Source organism: Agelaius phoeniceus, chromosome 1 (genome assembly GCF_051311805.1).
Source record: "Agelaius phoeniceus isolate bAgePho1 chromosome 1, bAgePho1.hap1, whole genome shotgun sequence".
Taxonomy (NCBI): domain Eukaryota; kingdom Metazoa; phylum Chordata; class Aves; order Passeriformes; family Icteridae; genus Agelaius; species Agelaius phoeniceus.
In genome coordinates, this window is record NC_135265.1 from 156,001,150 (window position 1) to 156,024,197 (window position 23,048).

The 23,048-nt window shown below is 59.0% G+C and overlaps 1 protein-coding gene across 1 annotated transcript; it reads right to left on the minus strand.

The window, feature by feature from the left end:
• Positions 1 to 11,415: 11,415 nt before the first annotated feature.
• On the minus strand, positions 11,416 to 21,254 carry LOC129124101 (epiplakin). The gene is made up of 2 exons (XM_077175938.1): positions 21,012 to 21,254; positions 11,416 to 15,448 (listed from the first exon to the last, which is right to left on the minus strand). The coding sequence occupies exons 1-2, from the start codon at positions 21,252 to 21,254 to the stop codon at positions 11,876 to 11,878; spliced, it is 3,816 nt and encodes a 1,271-aa protein (XP_077032053.1). The 3' UTR covers positions 11,416 to 11,875.
• Positions 21,255 to 23,048: the final 1,794 nt, after the last annotated feature.

Consider the following 23,048-nt stretch of genomic DNA (forward strand, 5'->3'; position numbering starts at 1 on the left):
TTGGCGATTTTCACAGGCTGGAGGTGGCTGAAATGGGGTGGCCAAAATCGCCTCGGGGGCACTGACAGGGCATGGACAGAACACGGACAGAACATGGACAGAACACGGACAGAACACGGACAGAACACGGACAGAGCATGGACAGAACATGGACAGAACACGGACAGAGCACGGACAGAACACGGACAGAACACGGACAGAACACGGACAGAGCATGGACAGAACATGGACAGAACACGGACAGAACATGGACAGAGCATGGACAGAACACGGACAGAGCATGGACAGAACATGGACAGAACACGGACAGAACATGGACAGAACATGGACAGGGCATGAACAGGCCACCACTGAGGGACACCAGGGGACCCCCACCATGGGCTGAGGGACACCACAGGACCATCATCACAGGCTGAAGGACACGAGGAGAACACCAGCACAGGACAGCTGGTTGGAATCTGGGGCAGAGGGATTGGATTTTGGGCACAGCTGGTTGGAATCTGGGGCAGAGGGATTGGATTTTGGGCACAGCTGGTTGGAATTTGGGGCAGAGGGATTGGATTTTGGGCACAGCTGGTTGGAATTTGGGGCAGGCTGGCTGGAGTTTGGGCACAGCTGTTGGAATTTGGGGCAGAATGCCTGCATTTTGTGCACAGCTGTCGGACTGTGCCCATTGCCTGTGGCTGTCACGCACAAAGGACACCTGGTTTGTGCCAGCCCCTGCTGCCACCCCCGGCCCTCTGCAGCTCCTGGGAGCATTCCCTGGGAGCATTCCCTGTGTTCCATAGGCCCTGGGAGCATTCCCTGGGAGCATTCCCTGTGCTCCAGAGGCCCTGGGAGCATTCCCTGGGAGCATTCCCTGTGCTCCACAGGCCCTGGAGCATTCCCTGTGCTCCACAGGCCCTGGAGCATTCCCTGTGTTCCACAGGCCCTGGAGCATTCCCTGGGAGCATTCCCTGTGTTCCACAGGCCCTGGGAGCATTCCCTGGGAGCCTTCCCTGGGAGCATTCCCTGTGCTCCACAGGCCCTGGAGCATTCCCTGGGAGCATTCCCTGTGTTCCACAGGCCCTGAGAGCATTCCCTGGGAGCATTCCCTGTGTTCCACAGGCCCTGGGAGCATTCCCTGGGAGCACTCCCTGTGCTCCACAGGCCCTGGGAGCATTCCCTGGGAGCATTCCCTGTGTTCCATAGGCCCTGGAGCATTCCCTGTGCTCCAAAGGCCCTGGGAGCATTCCCTGGGAGCATTCCCTGGGAGCATTCCCTGTGTTCCACAGGCCCTGGAGCATTCCCTGTGCTCCACAGGCCCTGGAGCATCCATTGTGCTCCAAAGGCCCTGGGAGCATTCCCTGGGAGCATTCCCTGTGCTCCACAGGCCCTGGAGCATTCCCTGGGAGCATTCCCTGTGTTCCATAGGCCCTGGAGCATTCCCTGGGAGCATTCCCTGTGCTCCACAGGCCCTGGAGCATTCCCTGTGCTCCACAGGCCCTGGGAGCATTCCCTGGGAGCATTCCCTGTGTTCCACAGGCCCTGGAGCATTCCCTGTGCTCCACAGGCCCTGGAGCATTCCCTGGGAGCATTCCCTGTGCTCCACAGGCCCTGGAGCATTCCCTGTGCTCCACAGGCCCTGGGAGCATTCCCTGGGAGCATTCCCTGTGTTCCACAGGCCCTGGAGCATTCCCTGGGAGCATTCCCTGTGTTCCACAGGCCCTGGAGCATTCCCTGGGAGCATTCCCTGGGAGCATTCCCTGTGCTCCACAGGCCCTGGGAGCATTCCCTGGGAGCACTCCCTGTGTTCCACAGGCCCTGGAGCATTCCCTGTGCTCCACAGGCCCTGGGAGCATTCCCTGGGAGCATTCCCTGTGCTCCACAGGCCCTGGGAGCATTCCCTGGGAGCATTCCCTGTGCTCCACAGGCCCTGGGAGCATTCCCTGGGAGCATTCCCTGTGTTCCACAGGCCCTGGAGCATTCCCTGTGCTCCACAGGCCCTGGAGCATTCCCTGGGAGCATTCCCTGTGTTCCACAGGCCCTGGAGCATTCCCTGGGAGCATTCCCTGTGCTCCAAAGGCCCTGGGAGCATTTCCTGGGAGCATTCCCTGTGCTCCACAGGCCCTGGAGCATTCCCTGGGAGCATTCCCTGTGTTCCACAGGCCCTGGGAGCATTCCCTGGGAGCATTCCCTGTGCTCCACAGGCCCTGGAGCATTCCCTGTGCTCCTCAGGGCCCTGCTCAGGATTTCCTGCCCTTGGCCCCTCTCCCAGGGCTGGTGCAGCTCCTGGTGGGGCGGAGCCGGTGCTGCGTGGGGCTGGAGCCTGACCCCAGAGGGTCCAATCCTGAGCCCTGGGATGGGATAATGGGATTATGGGATTATGGGATAATGGGATAATGGGATAATGGGATGGGGTGGGAACAATGGGATAGGATGGGATGGGATGGGATAGGATGGGGTGGGATCAATGGGATGGGATGGGATGGGATGGAGTGGGATAACGGGACGGGATGGGATGGGATAATTGGATGATGGGATAATGGGATGGGATGGGATGGGATGGGATGGGATGGGATAATGGGATGAGGTGGAATGGGAACAATGGGATGGGATGGGATCAATGGGATGAGGTGGAATGGGATCAGTGGGATGGGATGGGATCAATGGGATGAGGTGGAATGGGATCAATGGGACTGGATGGGATGGGATGGGATAATGGGATGGGATGGGATCAATGGGATGGGATGGGATGGGATGGGATGGGATGGGATGGGATGGGATGGGATGGGATGGGATGGGGTTGGATGGGGTTGGATGGGGTGGGATCAATGGGATGGGATGGGATAATGGGATAATGGGATAATGGGATAATGGGATGGGATGGGGTGAGATGAATGGGATGGGATAATGGGATAATGGGATGGGATGGGATAATGGGATGGGATGGGATGGGATCAATGGGATGGGGTGGGATAATAGGATGGTATGGGATAATGGGATAATGGGATAATGGGATAATGGGATGGGATCAATGGGATGGGATGGGGTGGGATCGATGGGATGGGATGGGATAATGGGATGAGGTGGGATGGGGTGGGATGGGATCGATGGGATGGGATGGGGTGGGATGGGATAATGGGATGGGATGGGGTGGGATGGGATAATGGGATGGGATGGGATGGGGTGGGGTGGGATGGGATGGGGTGGGATGAGATAATGGGATGGGGTGGGATGGGATGGGATAATGGGATGGGATAATGGGATGGGATAATGGGATGGGATGGGGTGGGATGGGATGGGATGGGGTGGGATGGTATAATAGGATGGGATGGGGTGGGATGGGATAATGGGATGGGATGGGGTGGGATGGGATGGGGTGGGATGAGATAATGGGATGGGGTGGGATGGGATAATGGGATGGGATAATGGGATGGGATGGGGTGGGATGGTATAATAGGATGGGATGGGATGGGATGGGATAATGGGATGGGATGGGGTGGGATGGGCAGCTCTGGGGAGGGGAGGAGGGCACAATCCCTGTCACCCTTTTGGCAGAACCTCTCCCGCCTATGGAGGATGAGCAGGAAGGACACCGGGACCCCCAGCCTGAGCACTCTGGGCTGCAGGAGCCTCTCTTGGCTCACACAGGGGGGAGTCTGGGCTCTCACATCCCAGGAACTCCTGTCCCAACCACCTTTAACACCTTCCTGAGCTCTGGTTAAGAGGAAGACGTGGAACCAGTCCAGCGGAAAACCGGACAAGGGCTCCTCATAACCTGGCCTGGTTTGTTCCTTTTTATCTCCCAGGTCAAACCCTCCCTGGAGAGAGGGGCAAGAGACAGAGCTGGGGCCAGTGTGACCCCTGGGGCTGGGGAAAGGTGCTGGAGCCACCAGGGCTCCGCTGCTGAGCCCTCCCTTTGTGCTGCTGGGACAAACCGGGGCAAGCTGGGACAACCAGATCCCAGCAGCAGCAAAGCCAAAACGGAAATTTTTGCTCCCCTGGCTGGAAGGGGAGCTCCAAGGGAGCACGTGGGAAAAAATGGAATATTTTATCAAGGGCTCTGTCAATAAATAGCAGGCGAGCCCAGAGCTGGCCCGGGTGACGTTGGGGCTGCAGGAGGTCACGGCACCATCGGGAACAGCCCAAATGCACAGTCATGCCCAGCAGAGTGCCAGAGCCAGCCGTGGGTCCCTCTGGGGCTGGATTGGAGGCACCTGACACAATAATTCACCTGCACACTCAGGTGTTTATTTATTTCCTATCGGTAAAACAGTCCCACTGCTGCGAGTTCAGCAGCAGGGCACAAAATGGCCACCATCTCTTGTTACAGGGGCTTTTAGGACTAAACTGTCCAATTAAGGACTGGCACCTGGATTGTTTTCACTTTTAACCCAATAAATGATCCCAATGGGGGCTTTTCTGCCCAATTACAAAATGCCACCCAAACCCATGGAGAAGGAGGAAGAAGCAGCATGGAGAAGAAACCCAGGGTGACACCCTGTGCCCTCCATCTTGCTGCCATCCACAACTCACTAAAAATCCCAAACCCTCAATTTCTCACCCAGTGACACACCCACACTGCTCTCTATAATCTATGTTCTCTATAATCTAAATATTTATACTCGATAAATAGCAATCTATACTCTCTATAATCTAAATATTTATACTTGATAAATAATAATCTATACTCCATAATCTAAATATTTATACTCTATAAATAATAATCTATATTCTCCATAATCTAAATATTTATACTCGAAAAATAATAATCTATACTCTCTATAATCGAAATATTTATACTTGATAAATAACAATCTATACTCTCTATAATCTAAATATTTATACTCTATAAATAATAATCTATATTCTCCATAATCTAAATATTTACACTCGATAAATAATAATCTATACTCTCTATAATCCAAATATTTATACTCTATAAATAATGATCTATACACTCTATAATCTAAATATTTATACTCAATAAATAACAATCTATATTCTCTATAATCTAAATATTTATACTCGATAAATAATAATCTATATTCTCTATAATCTAAATATTTATACTCGATAAATAACAATCTATACTCTCTATAATCTAAATATTTATCCTCTATAAATAACGATCTGTACTCTCTATAATCTAAATATTTATACTCTATCAATAATAATCTGTACTCTCTATAATCGAAATATTTATACTTGATAAATAACAATCTATACTCTCTATAATCTAAATATTTATACTCGATAAATAATAATCTATACTCTCTATAATCTAAATATTTATACTCGATAAATAATAATCTATACTCTCTAAATTCTAAATATTTATACTCGATAAATAACAATCTATACTCTCTAAATTCTAAATATTTATACTCTATAAATAATAATCTATACTCTCTATAATCTAAATATTTATACTCTATAAATAACGATCTGTACTCTCTATAATCTAAATATTTATACTCTATAAATAACAATCTATACTCTCTATAATCTAAATATTTATACTCTATAAATAACGATCTGTACTCTCTATAATCTAAATACTTATACTTGATAAATAACAGTCTATACTCTCTAAATTCTAAATATTTATACTCTATCAATAATAATCTGTACTCTCTATAATCTAAATATTTAAACTCTATCAATAATAATCTATACTCTCTATAATCTAAATATGTCACATTTTTGTGGATTCCAGTCTATCTTGAAGTCCAGGAAACTTTCTCCAGCCGTGCCAGGGGGTGCCAGGCCGGGCTCTGTGTGCCCCATCCATGCCAGGCCGGGCTCTGTGTGCCCCAGCTGTGCCAGGCCGGGCTCTGTGTGCCCCAGCCATGCCAGGCCAGGCTCTGTGTGCCCCATCCATGCCAGGCCAGGCTCTGTGTGCCCCAGAAGGTGCCAGGCCAGGCTCTGTGTGCCCCATCCATGCCAGGCCAGGCCCTGTGTGCCCCATCCATGCCAGGCAGGGCTCTGTGTGCCCCATCCATGCCAGGCCAGGCCCTGTGTGCCCCATCCATGCCAGGCAGGGCTCTGTGTGCCCCATCCATGCCAGGCCAGGCTCTGTGTGCCCCAGCCGTGCCAGGCCAGGCTCTGTGTGCCCCATCCATGCCAGGCAGGGCTCTGTGTGCCCCATCCATGCCAGGCCGGGCTCTGTGTGCCCCAGAAGGTGCCAGGCCAGGCTCTGTGTGCCCCATCCATGCCAGGCCAGGCTCTGTGTGCCCCATCCATGCCAGGGGGTGCCAGGCAGGGCTCTGTGTGCCCCATCCATGCCAGGCAGGGCTCTGTGTGTCCCATCCATGCCAGGCCGGGCTCTGTGTGCCCCATCCATGCCAGGCAGGGCTCTGTGTGCCCCAGCTGTGCCAGGCCGGGCTCTGTGTGCCCCATCCATGCCAGGCCAGGCTCTGTGTGCCCCAGCCATGCCAGGCCAGGCTCTGTGTACCCCATCCATGCCAGGCCAGGCTCTGTGTGCCCCATCCATGCCAGGGGGTGCCAGGCCAGGCTCTGTGTGCCCCATCCATGCCAGGCCGGGCTCTGTGTGTCCCATCCATGCCAGGCAGGGCTCTGTGTGCCCCAGCCGTGCCAGGGGGTGCCAGGCAGGGCTCTGTGTGCCCCAGCTGTGCCAGGCAGGGCTCTGTGTGCCCCATCCATGCCAGGCCGGGCTCTGTGTGCCCCAAGGGGTGCCAGGCAGGGCTCTGTGTGCCCCAGCCATGCCAGGGGGTGCCAGGCCAGGCTCTGTGTGCCCCAGCTGTGCCAGGCCAGGCTCTGTGTGCCCCAGAAGGTGCCAGGCCGGGCTCTGTGTGCCCCATCCATGCCAGGCCAGGCTCTGTGTGCCCCAGGGGGTGCCAGGCCAGGCTCTGTGTGCCCCATCCATGCCAGGCCAGGCTCTGTGTGCCCCATCCATGCCAGGCCGGGCTCTGTGTGCCCCAGCAGTGCCAGGCAGTGGAGCAGGGGCAGAGGCAGAGCTGAGGGAGGAGCAGAGCAGGGGCAGCTGCTGCAGGACAGATGTGCAGGGAGATAAACCCGCCCAGGGCAGCCTTATCAGGGAGCAGCAGCACCAGGGCAGGATCTGCTCGGGCTGATGGAGGGGCTGGCACCTCAGCAAATGGGCTGGGAACCTTGGGGGCTGCTGGGAAAGGAGGCCAGGCCTGGCCTGGGAGCGTCCTGGTGGCCCCAGGAGTGCCCTGGTGGCTTTGGGAGTGCCCTGGTGGCCCCTGGTGGCTCTGGGAGTGCCCTGGTGGCTCTGGGAGTGCCCTGGTGGCCCCTGGTGGCCCCTGGTGGCTCTGGGAGGGCCCTGGTGGCTCCTGGTGACCCTGGTGGCCCCTGGTGGCCCCTGGTGGCTCCTGGTGGCCCCTGGTGGCCCCTGGTGGCTCTGGGAGTGCCCTGGTGGCCCCTGGTGGCTCTGGGAGTGTCCTGGTGGCCCCTGGTGGCCCCTGGTGGCTCTGGGAGTGCCCTGGTGGCTCCTGGTGTCCCCTGGTGGCCCCTGGTGGCCCCTGGTGGCTCTGGGAGGGCCCTGGTGGCTCCTGGTGACCCTGGTGGCCCCTGGTGGCCCCTGGTGGCTCCTGGTGGCTCCTGGTGGCTCTGGGAGGGCCCTGGTGGCCCCTGGTGGCCTCTTGGCTGTGTCAGGGTGGGCTCGTGGGCAGGGCTGGCACCACATCCCACGCTCACTGCCAGGGTGTGTGACCCCTGTGTGTCCCTCGAGAGGGACATCCCACAGGAGCCTGCGGTGACAGGGGAAAGCTGGGACAGTTTTGGGCTGAAAGAGAGGAATTAGGTCGGGTATCGGACAGAGCTGTTCCCTGTGAGGGTGTGGGGCCCTGGCACAGCTGGGGCTGCCCCTGGATCCCTGGCAGTGCCCAGGGCCGGGTTGGGCACTGGGGTTTGGATCACCCTGGGATGGAGGGAGGTGTCCCCAGGGGTGGGACAGGAGGAGCTTTCGTGTCCCTTCCCACCCAACCCTTCCATGGCTCCGTGACTCTGTGATCGCTCTGCAGGGGGAGCCGCTGTGGGCGCTCCCTCTGCTGTCCCACCGCGCCCGCGGGCGCATTTTGGGATTTGCGGCTTTCCCGCTCCTTTTCCAGCAGCTCCGGTCCCGTCCTGGCGCTTTTCCTGTCACCCCACTCTTGTCCAACCGAGCCAAGGCGTTTCCGGGCGCCGTGTGACATTCCAGCGGGGACAGGGCTCGGTGCGGTGCCACATTCCCCAGGGATGGGGGCCCTGCAGTGCCACATTCCAGGAGGGGTGGTGTCAGTGCCACATTCCCGCAGGGATGGGGTCAGTGCCACATTCCCAGAGGGATGGGGTCAGGGATGGGGTCAGTGCCACATTCCCAGAGGGATGGGGTCCCTGCAGCGCCACATTCTCGCAGGGATGGGGTCAGTGCCACATTCCCGCTGGGATGGGGTCAGGGATGGGGTCAGTGCCACATTCCCGCAGGGATGGGGTCCCTGCAGTGCCACATTCCCACAGGGATGGGGTCAGTGCCACATTCCCAGAGGGATGGGGTCAGGGATGGGGTCAGTGCCACATTCCCACAGGGATGGGGTCAGTGCCACATTCCCAGAGGGATGGGGTCAGGGATGGGGTCAGTGCCACATTCCCTCAGGGATGGGGTCAGTGCCACATTCCTGCAGGGATGGGGTCAGTCCCACATTCCCACAGGGATGGGGTCAGGGATGGGGTCAGTGCCACATTCCCTCAGGGATGGGGTCAGTGCCACATTCCCTCAGGGATGGAGTCAGGGATGGGGTCAGTGCCATATTCCCGTATGGATGGGGTCAGTGCCACATTCCCACAGGGATGGGGTCAGGGATGGGGTCAGTGCCATATTCCCGCAGGGATGGGGTCCCTGCAGTGCCACATTCCCGCAGGGATGGGGTCAGTGCCACATTCCCGCAGGGATGGGGTCCCTGCAGTGCCACATTCCCGCATGGATGGGGTCAGTGCCACATTCCCGCTGGGATGGGGTCAGGGATGGGGTCAGTGCCACATTCCCGCAGGGATGGGGTCCCTGCAGTGCCACATTCCCACAGGGATGGGGTCAGTGCCACATTCCTGCATGGATGGGGTCCCTGCCCGACCCTCCCTGTGTCCCCGGGAGCGTTCGGAGCCGCTCCATCCCTCCCGTTATACAACGAGCTCTTCACTATGCAAATGTATTCCGCTCTCGGCTCGCACAACCTCCTGTTTTCCTCCAGCTCTCGGCTCTCAAAACCTCCTGTTTTCTTTCAGCCGCTTTTTTTGGAAACGCAGCGCTTCCTGTGGGAGCGCAGCCCGAGTTCCCGGAGCCATCCGGAGCCATCCGGAGCCATCCGGAGCTGTGCCAGCCCCGGGCTGCAGTGGCACCGGGTCCCTGGAACCATCCGAGCCGTGCCAGCCCCGGGCAGGCTGCAGTGGCACCGGGTCCCTGCAGAGCCCTCCCCGCCCTGGCTGCGGGTCCCCCGTCCCCATCCTGCAGCCCCCGGCGTGTCCCGGTGCCGGCGGTGCCCGGTCCGAGCCAGGAGCGGTGACACGGGGGCTGCAATGTCACCCTCAGGGCAGTGACACGGGGGCTGCAATGCCACCATCAGGGCAGTGACACGGGGGCTGCAGTGCCATCCTCCGGGCGGTGACACGGGGCCTGCAGTGCCACCCTCGGGGCGGTGACATGGGGGACACAGTGCCACCCTTGGAGCGGTGACACGGGGGCTACAGTGCCACCCTCAGGGCAGTGACACAGGGGCTGCAGTGCCACCCTCAGGGCAGTGACACAGGGGCTGCAGTGCCACCCTCAGGGCAGTGACATGGGGGCTGCAGTGCCACCATCTGTGCCACCCTCAAGCAGCGACACAGGAGCTGCAGTGTCACCGTCTGTGCCACCCTCAGGGCAGTGACATGGAGACCACAGTGCCACCCTCAGAGCAGTGACATGGGGGCTGCAGTGCCACCGTCTGTGTCACCAACACGGGGGTTGCAGTGCCACCCTCAGGGCAGTGACACGGGGGCTGCAGTGCCACCCTCGGGGCAGTGACATGAGGACCACAGTGCCACCCTCAAGGCAGTGACACGGGGACTGCAGTGCCACCCTTGGAGCAGTGACACAGGGGCTGCAGTGTCACCCTCAGAACAGTGACACGGGGGCAGCAGTGCCACCCTCGGAGTGGCAACACGTGAGCTGCAATGCCACTCTCAGGGAAGTGACGCGTGAGCTGCAATGTCACCTTCTGTGCCACCCTCGGGGCACTGATATGGGGGCTGCAGTGCCACCCTCGGGGCAGTGACACGGGGGCTGCAGTGCCACCCTCGGGGCAGTGACATGGGGACCACAGTGCCACCCTCAGGGCAGTGACACGGGGACTGCAGTGCCACCCTTGGAGCAGTGACACAGGGGCTGCAGTGTCACCCTCAGAACAGTGACACGGGGGCAGCAGTGCCACCCTCGGAGTGGCAACACGTGAGCTGCAATGCCACTCTCAGGGAAGTGACGCGTGAGCTGCAATGTCACCTTCTGTGCCACCCTCGGGGCACTGATATGGGGGCTGCAGTGCCACCCTCGGGGCAGTGACACGGGGGCTGCAGTGCCACCCTCGGGGCAGTGACATGGGGACCACAGTGCCACCCTCAGGGCAGTGACACGAGGGCGGCAGTGCCACCATCTGTGCCACCCTTGGGGGAGCAACACAGAGGCTGCAGTGTCACCATCTGTGCCATCCTCAGAGCAGTGACACGGGGTCTGCAGTGTCACCATCTGTGCCACCCTCAGAGTGGCGACAGGGGGGCCGCAGTGCCACTGTCTGTGTCACTCTCGGGGCAGGGACACAAGGGCAGCAGTGCCACCCTCAGGGCAGTGACTTGGGGGCTGCAGTGTCACCATCTGTGCCACCCTCAGAGCAGCAACATGGGGCACGCAGTGCCACTGTCTGTGCCACCCTCAGAGCGGTGACACGGGGGCTGCAGTGCCACCCCCGGGGCAGTGACATGGGGGTCACAGTCCCAAGGCTCTCGGACACCCCCCGAGCCCTTCTGGGAAAGCTCTGCCAGGCAAAAAGAAATCTCAGCACAGCCAGGGGTGAGACAGCAGGAGTTTATCTGAGCCCCACATCCCACATCAGCACAGCCAGGTGAGACAGCAGGAGTTTATCTGAGCCCCACATCCCACATCAGCAGAGCCAGGTGAGACAGCAGGAGTTTATCTGAACCCCACATCCCACATCAGCACATCCAGGTGAGACAGCAGGAGTTTATCTGAGCCCCAGCCCGCCCCACACACGGGTTTGTCACCACAGGGACATGCGGAGGGACCCGAGGAGCAAAGACCCACGGGTGCCCAGGACCCTGCTGTGCTGGGATATCTCAGCCAGTGGTGGGACACACGGAGGGACCCAAGGAGCAAAGGCCCACGGGTGCACTGGACTCTGCTGTGCTGGGATCTCAGTCAGTGGTGGGACACACGGACACACTGAGGAGCAAAGGCCCACGGGTGCCCCAGACCCTGCTGTGCCGGGATCCCCGTCTGTGGTGGGACACATGGAGGGACCCAAGGAGCAAAGGCCCACGGGTGCCCCAGACCCTGCTGTGCTGGGATCTCGGTCAGTGGTGGGACACACGGACACACTGAGGAGCAAAGGCCCACGGGTGCCCAGGACTCTGCTGTGCTGGGATCCCCGTCAGTGGTGGGACACACGGACACACCAAGGAGCAAAGGCCCACGGGTGCCCCAGACCCTGCTGTGCTGGGATCCCCGTCTGTGGTGGGACACATGGAGGGATATGAGGAGCAAAGGCCCACGGGTGCCCCAGACCCTGCTGTGCTGGGATCTCGGTCAGTGGTGGGACACATGGAGGGACCCAAGGAGCAAAGGCCCACGGGTGCCCCAGACCCTGCTGTGCTGGGATCCCCGTCAGTGGTGCCGGGGGCGGCTCTGCTCCAGCCGGGGCCCGGTGGTGACGGTGGTGGTGATGGTGATCCTGTTCACCGTCAGCCCTCCCGAGGGGTAGGTGTCCAGGCACGCCTCCCGCTTGTACTCGGAGACCTGCTTGGAGGAGAGCAGCTCCCACACGGACACCTGGCGCTGCTGGGACGGGTCACAGGTGATGTAGGAGCCCTCGGAGCGCAGCAGGTCCATGGTGTGAGCGGGGAGGGCCCTGAGGTGCTGCTCCAGGCTGTCGCTGGCCAGGCTGCTGGTGGTGCTGAGCAGCTCCTGGATGGGCAGGGTCCCCCCACGGTACAGCTCCAGCAGCTCCTGACGCTTCTCCTCGGGGATGTGGTCAGAGAAGAGCAGGTCCCACAGGGACACCTGCCTACCTTGGAACTCTCCCACTGACACCTCAGCTCTGGTGGCCTTCAGGGTCTCCTCCCAGGCCCCATCCCCATCCACGGCTGTGGGTTCAGCCTCTGTGGCCACCGGCTCTGCCCTGGAACCACTCACGGGCTCTGCTCTCTCTGCTGCTGCCATCCTGGTGACAATGGTGGTGACAACGGTCCTCACCTGCTCCAGGCTCAGCTCTCCTGCCTCGTAGAGCTCCAGCAGCTCCCTCCTGTTCTCCTCGGGGATGTAGCGGGAGTGCAGCAGATCCCACAGTGAGACCTCGTGGCCTTGGAACTCCGCAGCCTCCACGTGGACCATTGTGGTTTTCAGGGTTGTTTTCCAGGGCTCCTCCTTGGGATGGTGGTCACTTTCCTCTCCTGCTGCTTTCTCGGGGTCCTTGTTGGAACTCTTGACTGAAATGTCAAATCTCCTGCCTGCAGATTCCTTTTTCTTGATGAGAGTGGTGACAACAAGGATTAACTGCTCCAAGGGCAGGGTCCCCCCATGGTACAGCTCCAGCAGCTCCTGACGCTTCTCCTCGGGGATGTGGTCGGAGAAGAGCAGGTCCCACAGGGAGGTCTCTCCACCCTGGAACTCCCCCACTGACACCTCGGCTCTGGTGGCCTTCAGGGTCTCCTCCCAGGTTCTATCCCCGTCCAGGGGTGTGGGTTCAGCCTCTGCAGCTACCGCCTCTGCCCTGGGACCACTCACGGGCTCTGCTCTCTCTGCTGCTGCCATCCTGGTGACAATGGTGGTGACAACGGTCCTCACCTGCTCCAGGCTCAGCTCTCCTGCCTCGTAGAGCTCCAGCAGCTCCCTCCTGTTCTCCTCGGGGATGTAGCGGGAGTGCAGCAGGTCCCACAGTGAGACCTCGCGGCCCCGGAACTCCGCAGCCTCCACGTGGACCATTGTGGTTTTCAGGGTTGTTTTCCAGGGCTCCTCTTTGGGGGGTTTCTCATCACGTTCCTCTCCTGCTGCTGCCTCAGGATCCTTGTTGGAACTCTTGACTGTAATGTGCAATTTCCTGCCTGCAGATTCCTTTTTCTTGATGAGAGTGGTGACAACAAGGATTAACTGCTCCAAGGGCAGGGTCCCCCCACGGTACAGCTCCAGCAGCTCCTGACGCTTCTCCTCTGGGATGTGGTCAGAGAAGAGCAGGTCCCACAGGGAGGTCTCTCCACCCTGGAACTCCCCCACGGACACCTCAGCTCTGGTGGCCTTCAGGGTCTCCTCCCAGGTTCTATCCCCGTCCAGGGGTGTGGGTTCAGCCTCTGTGGCCACTGGCTCTGCCCTGGGACCACTCACGGGCCCTGCTCTCTCTGCTGCTGCCATCCTGGTGACAATGGTGGTGACAACGGTCCTCACCTGCTCCAGGCTGAGCTCTCCTGCCTCATAGAGCTCCAGCAGCTCCCTCCTGTTCTCCTCGGGGATGTAGTGGGAGTGCAGCAGGTCCCACAGCGAGACCTCGCGGCCCCGGAACTCCGCAGCCTCCACGTGGACCATTGTGGTTTTCAGGGTTGTTTTCCAGGGCTCCTCTTTGCGGTGTTTGTCATCACCTTCCTCTCCTGCTGCTGTCACGGGGTCCCTGCTGGAACTCTTGACTGTAATGTGCAATTTCCTGCCTGCAGATTCTTTTTTCCTAATCAGAGTGCTGACAACAGTTGTCATGTGCTCCAGAGTTAATAACCTTTCGTGGTACAGCTCCAGCAGCTCCTCCCTCTTCTCCTCGGGGATGTAATCAGAGAAGATCAGGTCCCACAGAGACACCTGCTGTCCCTGCAGCTCTCCAGCAGGCACACTGACGGTGGTGGACCTCAGGGCCTCATCCAGGTGTTCTGAGCAATCCTCTCCATCCTCCCGTGCCGCTGCCTCTGCCCTGTGTGTGCCCCTGGCCTTCGCCAACCGCGCGGCGTTTGCGGCCTCCGCCCGGTTCACCATGGTGGTGACCACGGCGCCCACCTGCTCTGTGCTCAGTATCCCTGCCCTGTACAGCTCCAGCAGCTCCTGTCGCCTCCCCTGAGGGATGTATCTGGAGAAGAGCAGGTCCAGCACGGAAACCTTCTGCCCCCGGAACTCCCCAGCAGTGACATGGACCGTCATGGACTTGAGGGACTTCCTCAGCTGCTGCTCCTGGGCCTGCGTGTCCTGAGCTGGAGGTGACGCGCTCGCCTCGCTGTTGGGCTTGGCTGTGGATGAGCCCAGAGCCCCATTGTCCCTTTCTGCCGCCGTGACGGTGACGGTGAGGACGTCGATCATCTCTGCAATGCTCACTGCCCCTGCCTTGTATCTCCTCAGCAGCTCCTCTCTCCGGTGCTCAGGGACGTAGCGGGAGAAGAGGAGCTCCCAGACGGTGACGCTCTGGCCCTGGAAGAGCCCCACAGCCAGCGTGGTGCGGGCGGCCTGCAGGGCTCTGCGGGCATCCTCGCTCAGCTGGTGGAGCGCGGAGCCCTTGTCCATCAGCTGCAGCATCAGCAGCCCCGTGTCCGGGTCGGGCACGCAGCGGCGCAGCAGCTGCAGGTAGGTCAGGTTCTCATGCGTGTTGGGGTCGAAGCAAGTCCTGGTTTGATTCTCGGGGTCGGACAGGATCTGGCTCATCTCCTGGTCAAAGTAGCCACGCTTGTAGGCCACCTCCACGGGCAGGCGGTGGCTGTGCACGGGGTCGATGATGCCGCCGGTGGCGATCTGGGCCTGCAGCAGGCGGATGCCGTGGTCCCTGACGATGAGCCCTTTCTGCATGGCCTGGAACAGGGAGATCCTGCGGCCCGTGTAGGGCTCCGTGTACCCCGTCACGGCTCCCTCGGCCGACAGCAGCTTCTCGTAGAAGTCGTGGCTCACGAGCCCCCGAGCCAGCGCCTCTGCCACCGAGAGCCGCGCGGCGCTGCCGGGGTCTGTGAGCAGCCCCGAGGCCGCCTGCGCCTCCAGCAGCACCAGCGCCGTGCCCGGGCTCAGCAGCCCCCTCACCATGGCCTCGTGGATGCTCAGCTTCTTCCCCTTGGCCTGGAGGAAGACTCCGGCGATGAAGCTGCTGCCGTCCCCGCCCGTCTCTCTGTGCTCACCTGGGCACAGGTGAGCGCTCCCTGGGCTGCTCTGCTCGCTGTTCTGGGAGCGTCCACTCATGTTCCTCATCTTCCTCTCAATCCTGCTCCTGCGGGGTGCTGGGAGGGTCTGAGGAGGGAGTGAGACATAAACTTTAAGGAATTTAGAGGAGCTGAGATTTTAGAGGTAAGTTTTATTGGAGTTAATTGAAATAAATGGGTAGGCCGATGAAGTTAAGAGTTGGTAATTAACTAATAATTGATTGTCAACACAATGTTTGGTTAGCTGGGTTAATAATGAAGAATACAGAGACTGATAAATGGCTTTTAGGAACATCAGACAATTGTGGCCTCCTCTGTCCTGAAACCAACTGAAGATGGGGAATGGGAGTTCTACCAAGGATTCATTTGTCACATTTGCATTGAAAAGGCAGAAAGGTCAGAACGAGGAAGACTTCATTTACTTCCTCCTTTTGGGACCCCTCCCCATGAACGAGACCACCGACCCATTTCAAGGGACAAACCACGCATGCTTAATGAACAAATTACTTTAGCCTTTGAAGTAATTACCATATGAAGAGGGGAATGGGATGTACCAAAGTTATGAATATGCATTTGTATTTTGGGTATTCAATGCTAGTAAGGATAAAAGGGCTCTGTAATCACCTGTAAATTGCAGTGTGTATTTGGGAGCTATCCCTCAGTAAACTCACACTTTCTAACTCTAAACTGCCAGACAGTTTTTGTCCCGCACTGTTCGATATCGGAACCGGATCAATATCCATAATTCTTAATAAATCACGAGGAACAGACAGAGCCCCTGGTAAGACACAAATCCCTGCGTGGTTTTCACAGTGGGGTCCCCGCAGCCGAGAGGAGGGCAGAGGGAATGCGAGGGTCCCTTTGACTTGGCTGGGGATCCCCAAATTTCCTCTGTCCCCCTCCCCAAATTTGAACCCCTGGCAATGTTGGGGACCAGCAGGGTTTATTGGGAGGGGGTCCCTGCAGGTGGGGAAGGGCTTGGGGGAGATTTTGGGGTCCCCAGGAGGACCAGAGGGATCCTTGGGGAGTGTGAGGGTTCCTCTGACTTGGCTGGGGATCCCCAAATTTCCTGTGTCCCCCTCCCCAAATTTGAACCCCTGGCAATGTTGGGGACCAGCAGGGTTTATTGGGAGGGGGTCCCTGCAGGTGGGGAAGGGCTTGGGGGGGATTTTGGGGTCCCCAGGAGGATCAGAGGGGGCTTGGGGTGTCCCTCTGGCTTTTCTGGGATCCCCAAATTCACGTCGCCCCCTCCCCAAATTGGAACACGGGAGCACAGCTGGGACCAGAGCAATTTTTGGGGGGGGCTCGGGGTGGGGGAAGCCTCTCCCTGGAGGTGACCACAGGGAGAAGCAGGGAGGGGCATCTGAGCCTTTGCTGCTCCCTCAGAGCAGTCCAGGGTGCGGCTGGGGTGGGCAGGGAGCTCTGAGGGCAGGGCAGGGGTTGGTGACAGACACACGGCGTTGGTGACAGACACACGGCACACAGAGAATCACCCCGCAGCACCAGGGACACCCTGCAGCCCCCCAGGGACCCCCCTGCTCCCTCAGAGCCCCAGACCTGCGCCCTCAGCCCCTCTCCTCTCCTCTTCCTGGGGGACACGACCACCCCTTGGTTTTGGGCTGGTGCCAGCACAGTTCAGGACCTTGCGTTGAGTTTTGACTCTCCTATTTTCCTTGAGTTGAGTTTTATTCCTTGAGTTGAGTTTTAACTCTCTTATTTTCCTTGAGTTGAGTTTTAACTCTCATATTTTCCTTGAGTTGAGTTTTAACTCTCATGTTTTCCTTCCCTTGAGTTTTAGCTTTCTAATTTTCCTTGAGTTGAGTTTTAACTCTCCTATTTTCCTTGAGTTGAGTTTTAACTCTCATATTTTCCTTGAGTTTTAACTCTCATATTTTCCTTCAGTTGAGTTTTAGCTTTCTAATTTTCCTTGAGTTGACTTTTAGCTCTCATATTTTCCTTGAGCTGAGTTTCAACTCTCCTATTTTCCTTGAGTTGAGTTTTAACTCTCCTATTTTCCTTGAGTTGAGTTTTAACTCTCCTATTTTCCTTGAGTTGAGTTTTAGCTCTCCTATTTTCCTTGAGTTGAGTTTTAGCTCTCCTATTTTCCTTGAGTTGAGTTTTAACTCTCCTATTTTCCTTGAGCTGAGTCTTAATTCTCATGTTTTCCTTGAGCTGAGTTTTAGCTTTCCTATTTTCCAGACTCTGCATTAGTAACTCTGAACTCCACACAAAGTGTCAGCAAGGTCTCCTCACAGCTCAGCCACACAGAACAATCCTTTTCCAGCCCCAGAACCAAGGACATCACCGCAGCCTCAAGCCCAAAAAGTGCAAACAAAAGTGAATTGGGGAGAGCAACCTGGGAGGATGTGGCTGCATAACCTGTAATTGCAGCTGTAATTGGACAATTAGCCCCAATATGCAAACGAACCCAAACTTATAAAAGTGTGAAAAGCCATGACCCATCATCCACCTGGGGTGTAGCCACGGCTGGGCTCTTGCACGGCCCAAGGCGTGTCCTTTGAAGGCCCTTTAATAAATGCCTGCTCTATTGAACCCAGTCTGGCCTCTGTTCCGGGCATGGCTCCCTCCCTGCTCCCCGGGGCTGCCAGGGACAGCCAGGTTTCACCGGGGGTCTCCTCCCGAGCTCAGGGCGCGCCAAGAGGCAGCAGTGGCTCCTGAGCTGATGGCACAGCCCCAGAGAGCTGCTGGCTGGTGCTCCCGGTCATTTCCTGCCCTGGCTGGCCCCGTGCTGGTCGCAGGCTGGCCATGACCCTGGTGGGACGCAGGGGACAGCCCGGCTGTGAGTGTGGATGCTCCTGTGTGATCCCACAGCGCCCTGGCACTCCGCAGGGCACGGGAATAATTTCAGGGATGGATGAGTGGCTGTTCAGAGCCAGGGGCAGCAGCGGGAGCTGAGGGAGAGCTTTCCCCTGGCTCTGGGTTCTCTGAGTCTCTGCTTTTTCCAAGGCCACTGGGCGGGCAGAGACCCCAAACCCCGTCCTGCCACCCTCCCGTCCTGCAGAACCGGGCTCTGTGTGTTATTTAATGTAACTTAATTTGAGCAATCGCAGACGCATCATGGAATCCCAGGTTAATCTGGGTGGGAACAGACCTTAAATCCCATCTGGTTCCAGCCCCTGCCACAGGCAGGGATGCCACCCACTCCCAGGATGTCTCACGTTGTCACCTGGTCCCCTGCAAAACAACCTTTCAGCATCTGCAGCGCCGTGCAGCAGCGATGAGGCCACAGTCTCGTAAAAGCAGCAGAATCGAAACCCAGAGGATCACCCGGGGAACACCCATGTCCCGTGAACTCCTCTGGCTGACACTAACGACACGTCAGACTCGTTATCAGGGTCACAGCTCCGGTCCCTGCCTGTTTACAGAGCACCGGGGAAGCCTCTGAGTCACCGCTTTGATCCAGCGCAGTCCCGGATGGATGCTGGGGCGGAGGCCCCGCGGTGGGGCTGAGATTCACCCACAGCCCGGCCCCTGCTCTGCGGGGACCCTGCCCGTGGCTCTGTCCCACTCCTGTCCCCCCCTGCCGTGGTTCTGTCCCACTCCTGTCCCCCCCTGCCGTGGTTCTGTCCCACTCCTGTCCCTCCCTGCCCGTGGCTCTGTCCCACTCCTGTCCCTCCCTGCCGTGGCTCTGTCCCACTCCTGTCCCTCCCTGCCCATGGCCCTGTCCCACTCCTGTCCCTCCCTGCCCATGGCTCTGTCCCACTCCTGTCCCTCCCTGCCCGTGGCTCTGTCCCACTCCTGTCCCTCCCTGCCGTGGCTCTGTCCCACTCCTGTCCCTCCCTGCCGTGGCTCTGTCCCACTCCTGTCCCTCCCTGCCCGTGGCTCTGTCCCACTCCTGTCCCTCCCTGCCCTGGCTCTGTCCCACTCCTGTCTCTCCCTGCCCTGGCTCTGTCCCACTCCTGTCCCTCCCTACCCGTGTCCCTGTCCCACTCCTGTCTCTCCCTACCCGTGTCCCTGTCCCACTCCTGTCCCCCCCTGCCCGTGTCCCTGTCCCACTCCTGTCCCTCCCTGCCCATGGATCTGTCCCACTCCTGTCCCCCCCTGCCGTGGCTCTGTCCCACTCCTGTCCCTCCCTGCGCGGCTCCGGGGGTGCAGGGGAGGTGACGGGCTGGCTGTGCCACCTGCCGGGGTGGCAGTGGCAACTAGAGAGGGGTGGCCGTGATTCCCACTGCTCCATCCCCTGGATCCAGCGATTCCCACTGCTCCAGCCCTGGATCCCAGTGATTCCCACTGCTCCAACCCTGGATCCAGCGATTCCCAGTGCTCCAGCCCTGGATCCCAGTGATCCCCACTGCTCCAGCCCTGGATCCCAGTGATTCCCACTGCTCCAGCCCTGGATCCAGCGATTCCCACTGCTCCAGCCCTGCATCCAGTGGTTCCCACTGCTCCAGCCCCAGATCCAGTGATTCCCACCACTCCAGCCCTGGATCCCAGTGATTCCCAGTGCTCCAGCCCTGGATCCCAGTGATTCCCACTGCTCCAGCCCCAGATCCAGTGATTCCCACTGCTCCAGCCCTGGATCCCAGTGGTTCCCCCTGGAGCCGGGACACCTTTGTAGGCCAGGGCTGTCGTGTGAACACCCTGCACCGCCAGCCCGTTTCCCAACCGCAGCCTGTCATTAGCAGCTCTCATTAGCAGCTCTCTAATCAGCCTGCGGGGCCGGGGCTGGGCTGCACACGCAGCTCCCGGGGCTGGCTCGGCCAGGAGGCTCCGGTGGGAGCGGTTTCATAGCCGGAGCCAGCTGGGGTGGCCCCGTAAAAAGGGGGTCCCCAGCCCTGCCCGGGGTCCGGGAGGGAAATCACACCAGTGCCCCCAGTACAGCACCAGGGACAGAAACCACACCAGTGCCCCCAGTACAGCCCATACCGGGGAGGGAAATCACACCAGTGCCCCCAGTACAGCACTGACACTGGGAGGGAAACCACACCAGTGCCCCCAGTACAGCCCAGCACCCGCTCCTTGCCGGGCTCCTGGCGAATTCCCACTGCTCCAGCCCTGGATCCCAGCGATTCCCATTGCTCTGGATCCTGGATCCCAGTGATCCCCAGCGCTCCAGCCCTGGATCCCAGCAGATCCCCAGTGCTCCAGCCCTGGATCCCAGTGATTCCCACTGCTCCAGCCCTGGTTCCAGTGATTCCCATTGCTCTGGACCCTGGATCCCAGTGACTCCCACTGCTCCAGCCCTGGATCCCAGTGATCTCCACTGCTCCAGCCCTGGATCCCAGTGATTCCCATTGCTCTGGACCCTGCATCCAGTGATTCCCACTGCTCCAGCCCTGGATCCCGTGATTCCCACTGCTCTGGACCCTGCATCCAGCGATTCCCACCGCTCCAGCCGCAGCCCTGGCTCGGTCCCACCGCTCCCTTTGTTTCCCTCCCGCATCCCAGCTCTGCTGAAGCACCGGCGACACAAAACGCGTCACGCAGAGCAGCAGCTCCAGCCAGCCCCGCTGCCACTCGGTCGCTTTGTCCCTTCCCAAAAAGGACCAGGTTCTGCCGGGAGGGAGATCTCCTGCTCACCAATCCCGGGAGTTTCAGCAGCCCCTGCCGAGCGGGAGTTTGGGATCGGGGCGAGGTCCCCGCTCCCCGGGCAGGTCCCCTCGGTGACGCCCAGGTGGGCTCTGTCCTACCTCCTGGCCGTGTCTCCAGAGCGGCTGGACGGCCGGCAGGCTCCGATCTTCCTCCTCCTCCTCCTCCTCCTCCTCCTCCCGCCGGCTCCCAGCCAGGTGAGCAGAGGCGCAGGTGCCCGATTTAAATCCTGCCCTCCTCCGCCCATGGGGACGGCAGGGAGGCCCTGCCCTGCCCCGGGTGGCCCTGCCCTGGGCTGGAACACGGGCCGGGACTGGCCACGGAGCCCCCCTCGGCTCCTCCATGCCTGCTTTAGCAGTAGCTGCTGTCCCAGGGAGCGTTCCAGGGCCACACGGGCCACCTTCCTTCAGGGCGTGGTGGGATGCCCTGCCAAGCCCCATCTCCACAAATGAACCAATGTCCTTTGGACAATTGTCATGGTCAGCCTCGGGAAGCACATCCCAACTGTTCGAGTGATGACACCGAAAACTTGCATTTCTGTATGCAAAATAATGGGGAGTAACGTTGTACTTTGGAGGATCGCCAATCATTAGCTGTGAATGAACAGCAAAACTCTATTTTTAAAGGACCCAGGATTTCTAATTCTTGGGGTTCAGACACTGCTCTGGGAAGTTCTTTGGCCCAAATGTTCCAGTCCAATGCAGGATGGATCCCACTGCCAGTTCCATCTGCTGACCAATCTCATGGTGACCGCTCACCTCTGATCACAGCTGTGCTGTCCCCGAGGCTGCCTTGTGCAGCTTCCCCAAACCCCTCTGATTTTAGAGATTCCCACAGACACTGCCTGGGTGACAGAGGGGACAGTGCTGGCCGTACCTGGGTGACAGAGCAGGGACAGTGCTGGCCATGGCTGGGCGACAGAGGGGACAGTGCTGGCTATGGCTGGGTGACAGAGCAGGGACAGTGCTGGCCGTGCCTGGGTGACAGAGCAGGGACAGTGCTGGCTGTGCCTGGGTGACAGAGGTGACAGTGCTGGCCGTGCCTGGGTGACAGAGGGGACAGCGCTGGCTGTGCCTGACGGAGCAGGGACAGTGCTGGCTGTGCCTGGGTGACAGAGGGGACAGTGCTGGCCGTGCCTGGGTGACAGAGCAGGGACAGTGCTGGCCATGCCTGGGTGACAGAGGGGACAGTGCTGGCCGTGCCTGGGTGACAGAGCAGGGACAGTGCTGGCCATGCCTGGGTGACAGAGCAGGGACAGTGCTGGCCATGGCTGGGTGACAGAGCAGGGACAGTGCTGGCTGTGCCTGACGGACGGGACAGTGCTGGCCATGGCTGGGTGACAGCCGGGACAGTGCTGGCTGTGCCTGACAGAGCAGGGACAGTGTGGCCATGGCTCGGTGACAGAGGGGACAGTGCTGGCTGTGCCTGGGTGACAGAGGGGACAGTGCTGGTCATGGCTTGGTGACAGAGGGGACAGTGCTGGCTGTGCCTGGGTGACAGAGCAGGGACAGTGCTGGCCATGGCTGGGTGACAGAGCAGGAACAGTGCTGGCCATGGCTCGGTGACAGAGCAGGGACAGTGCTGGCCATGGCTGGGTGACAGAGCAGGGACAGTGCTGGCCATGGCTGGGTGACAGAGGAGACAGCGCTGGCCATGGGTGTGCATGGGGACATTCATGACATTCAGTGTCTTTGCTCCTGTCAACCTTCACAGGTGTCTGTGCCTCAGGGGGTGTGGCTGCCCCTGTGGGCTCCTTTGATTCCACGTGCCTGGAACAAGGACCTGTGTGACCCCTGCGTGTGTTTGTGACCCTGTGTGTGTTTGTGACCCTGTGTGTGACTGTGTGACCCTGTGTGTGACTGTGTGACCCTGTGTGTGTTTGTGACCCTGAGTGTGACTGTGTGACCCTGTGTGCGACTGTGTGACCCTGGGTGTGTTTGTGTGACCCTGTGTGCGACTGTGTGACCCTGGGTGTGTTTGTGACCCTGCGTGTGACTGTGTGACCCTGTGTGTGACTGTGTGACCCTGTGTGTGTTTGTGACCCTGCGTGTGACTGCGTGACCCTGTGTGTGACTGTGTGACCCTGTGTGTCACTGTGTGACCCTGTGTGTGTTTGTGACCCTGTGTGTGACTGTGTG

Coding starts and splice junctions, on each gene's coding strand:
- LOC129124101 (XM_077175938.1), bottom strand. CDS start 21,254: ATGGAGGAGCCGAGGGGGGCTCCGTGGCCAGTCCCGGCCCGTGTTCCA. Junction 15,449..21,011: donor TCTGGAGACACGGCCAGGAG/GTAGGACAGAGC, acceptor CTCCCTCCTCAG/ACCCTCCCAGCACCCCGCAG.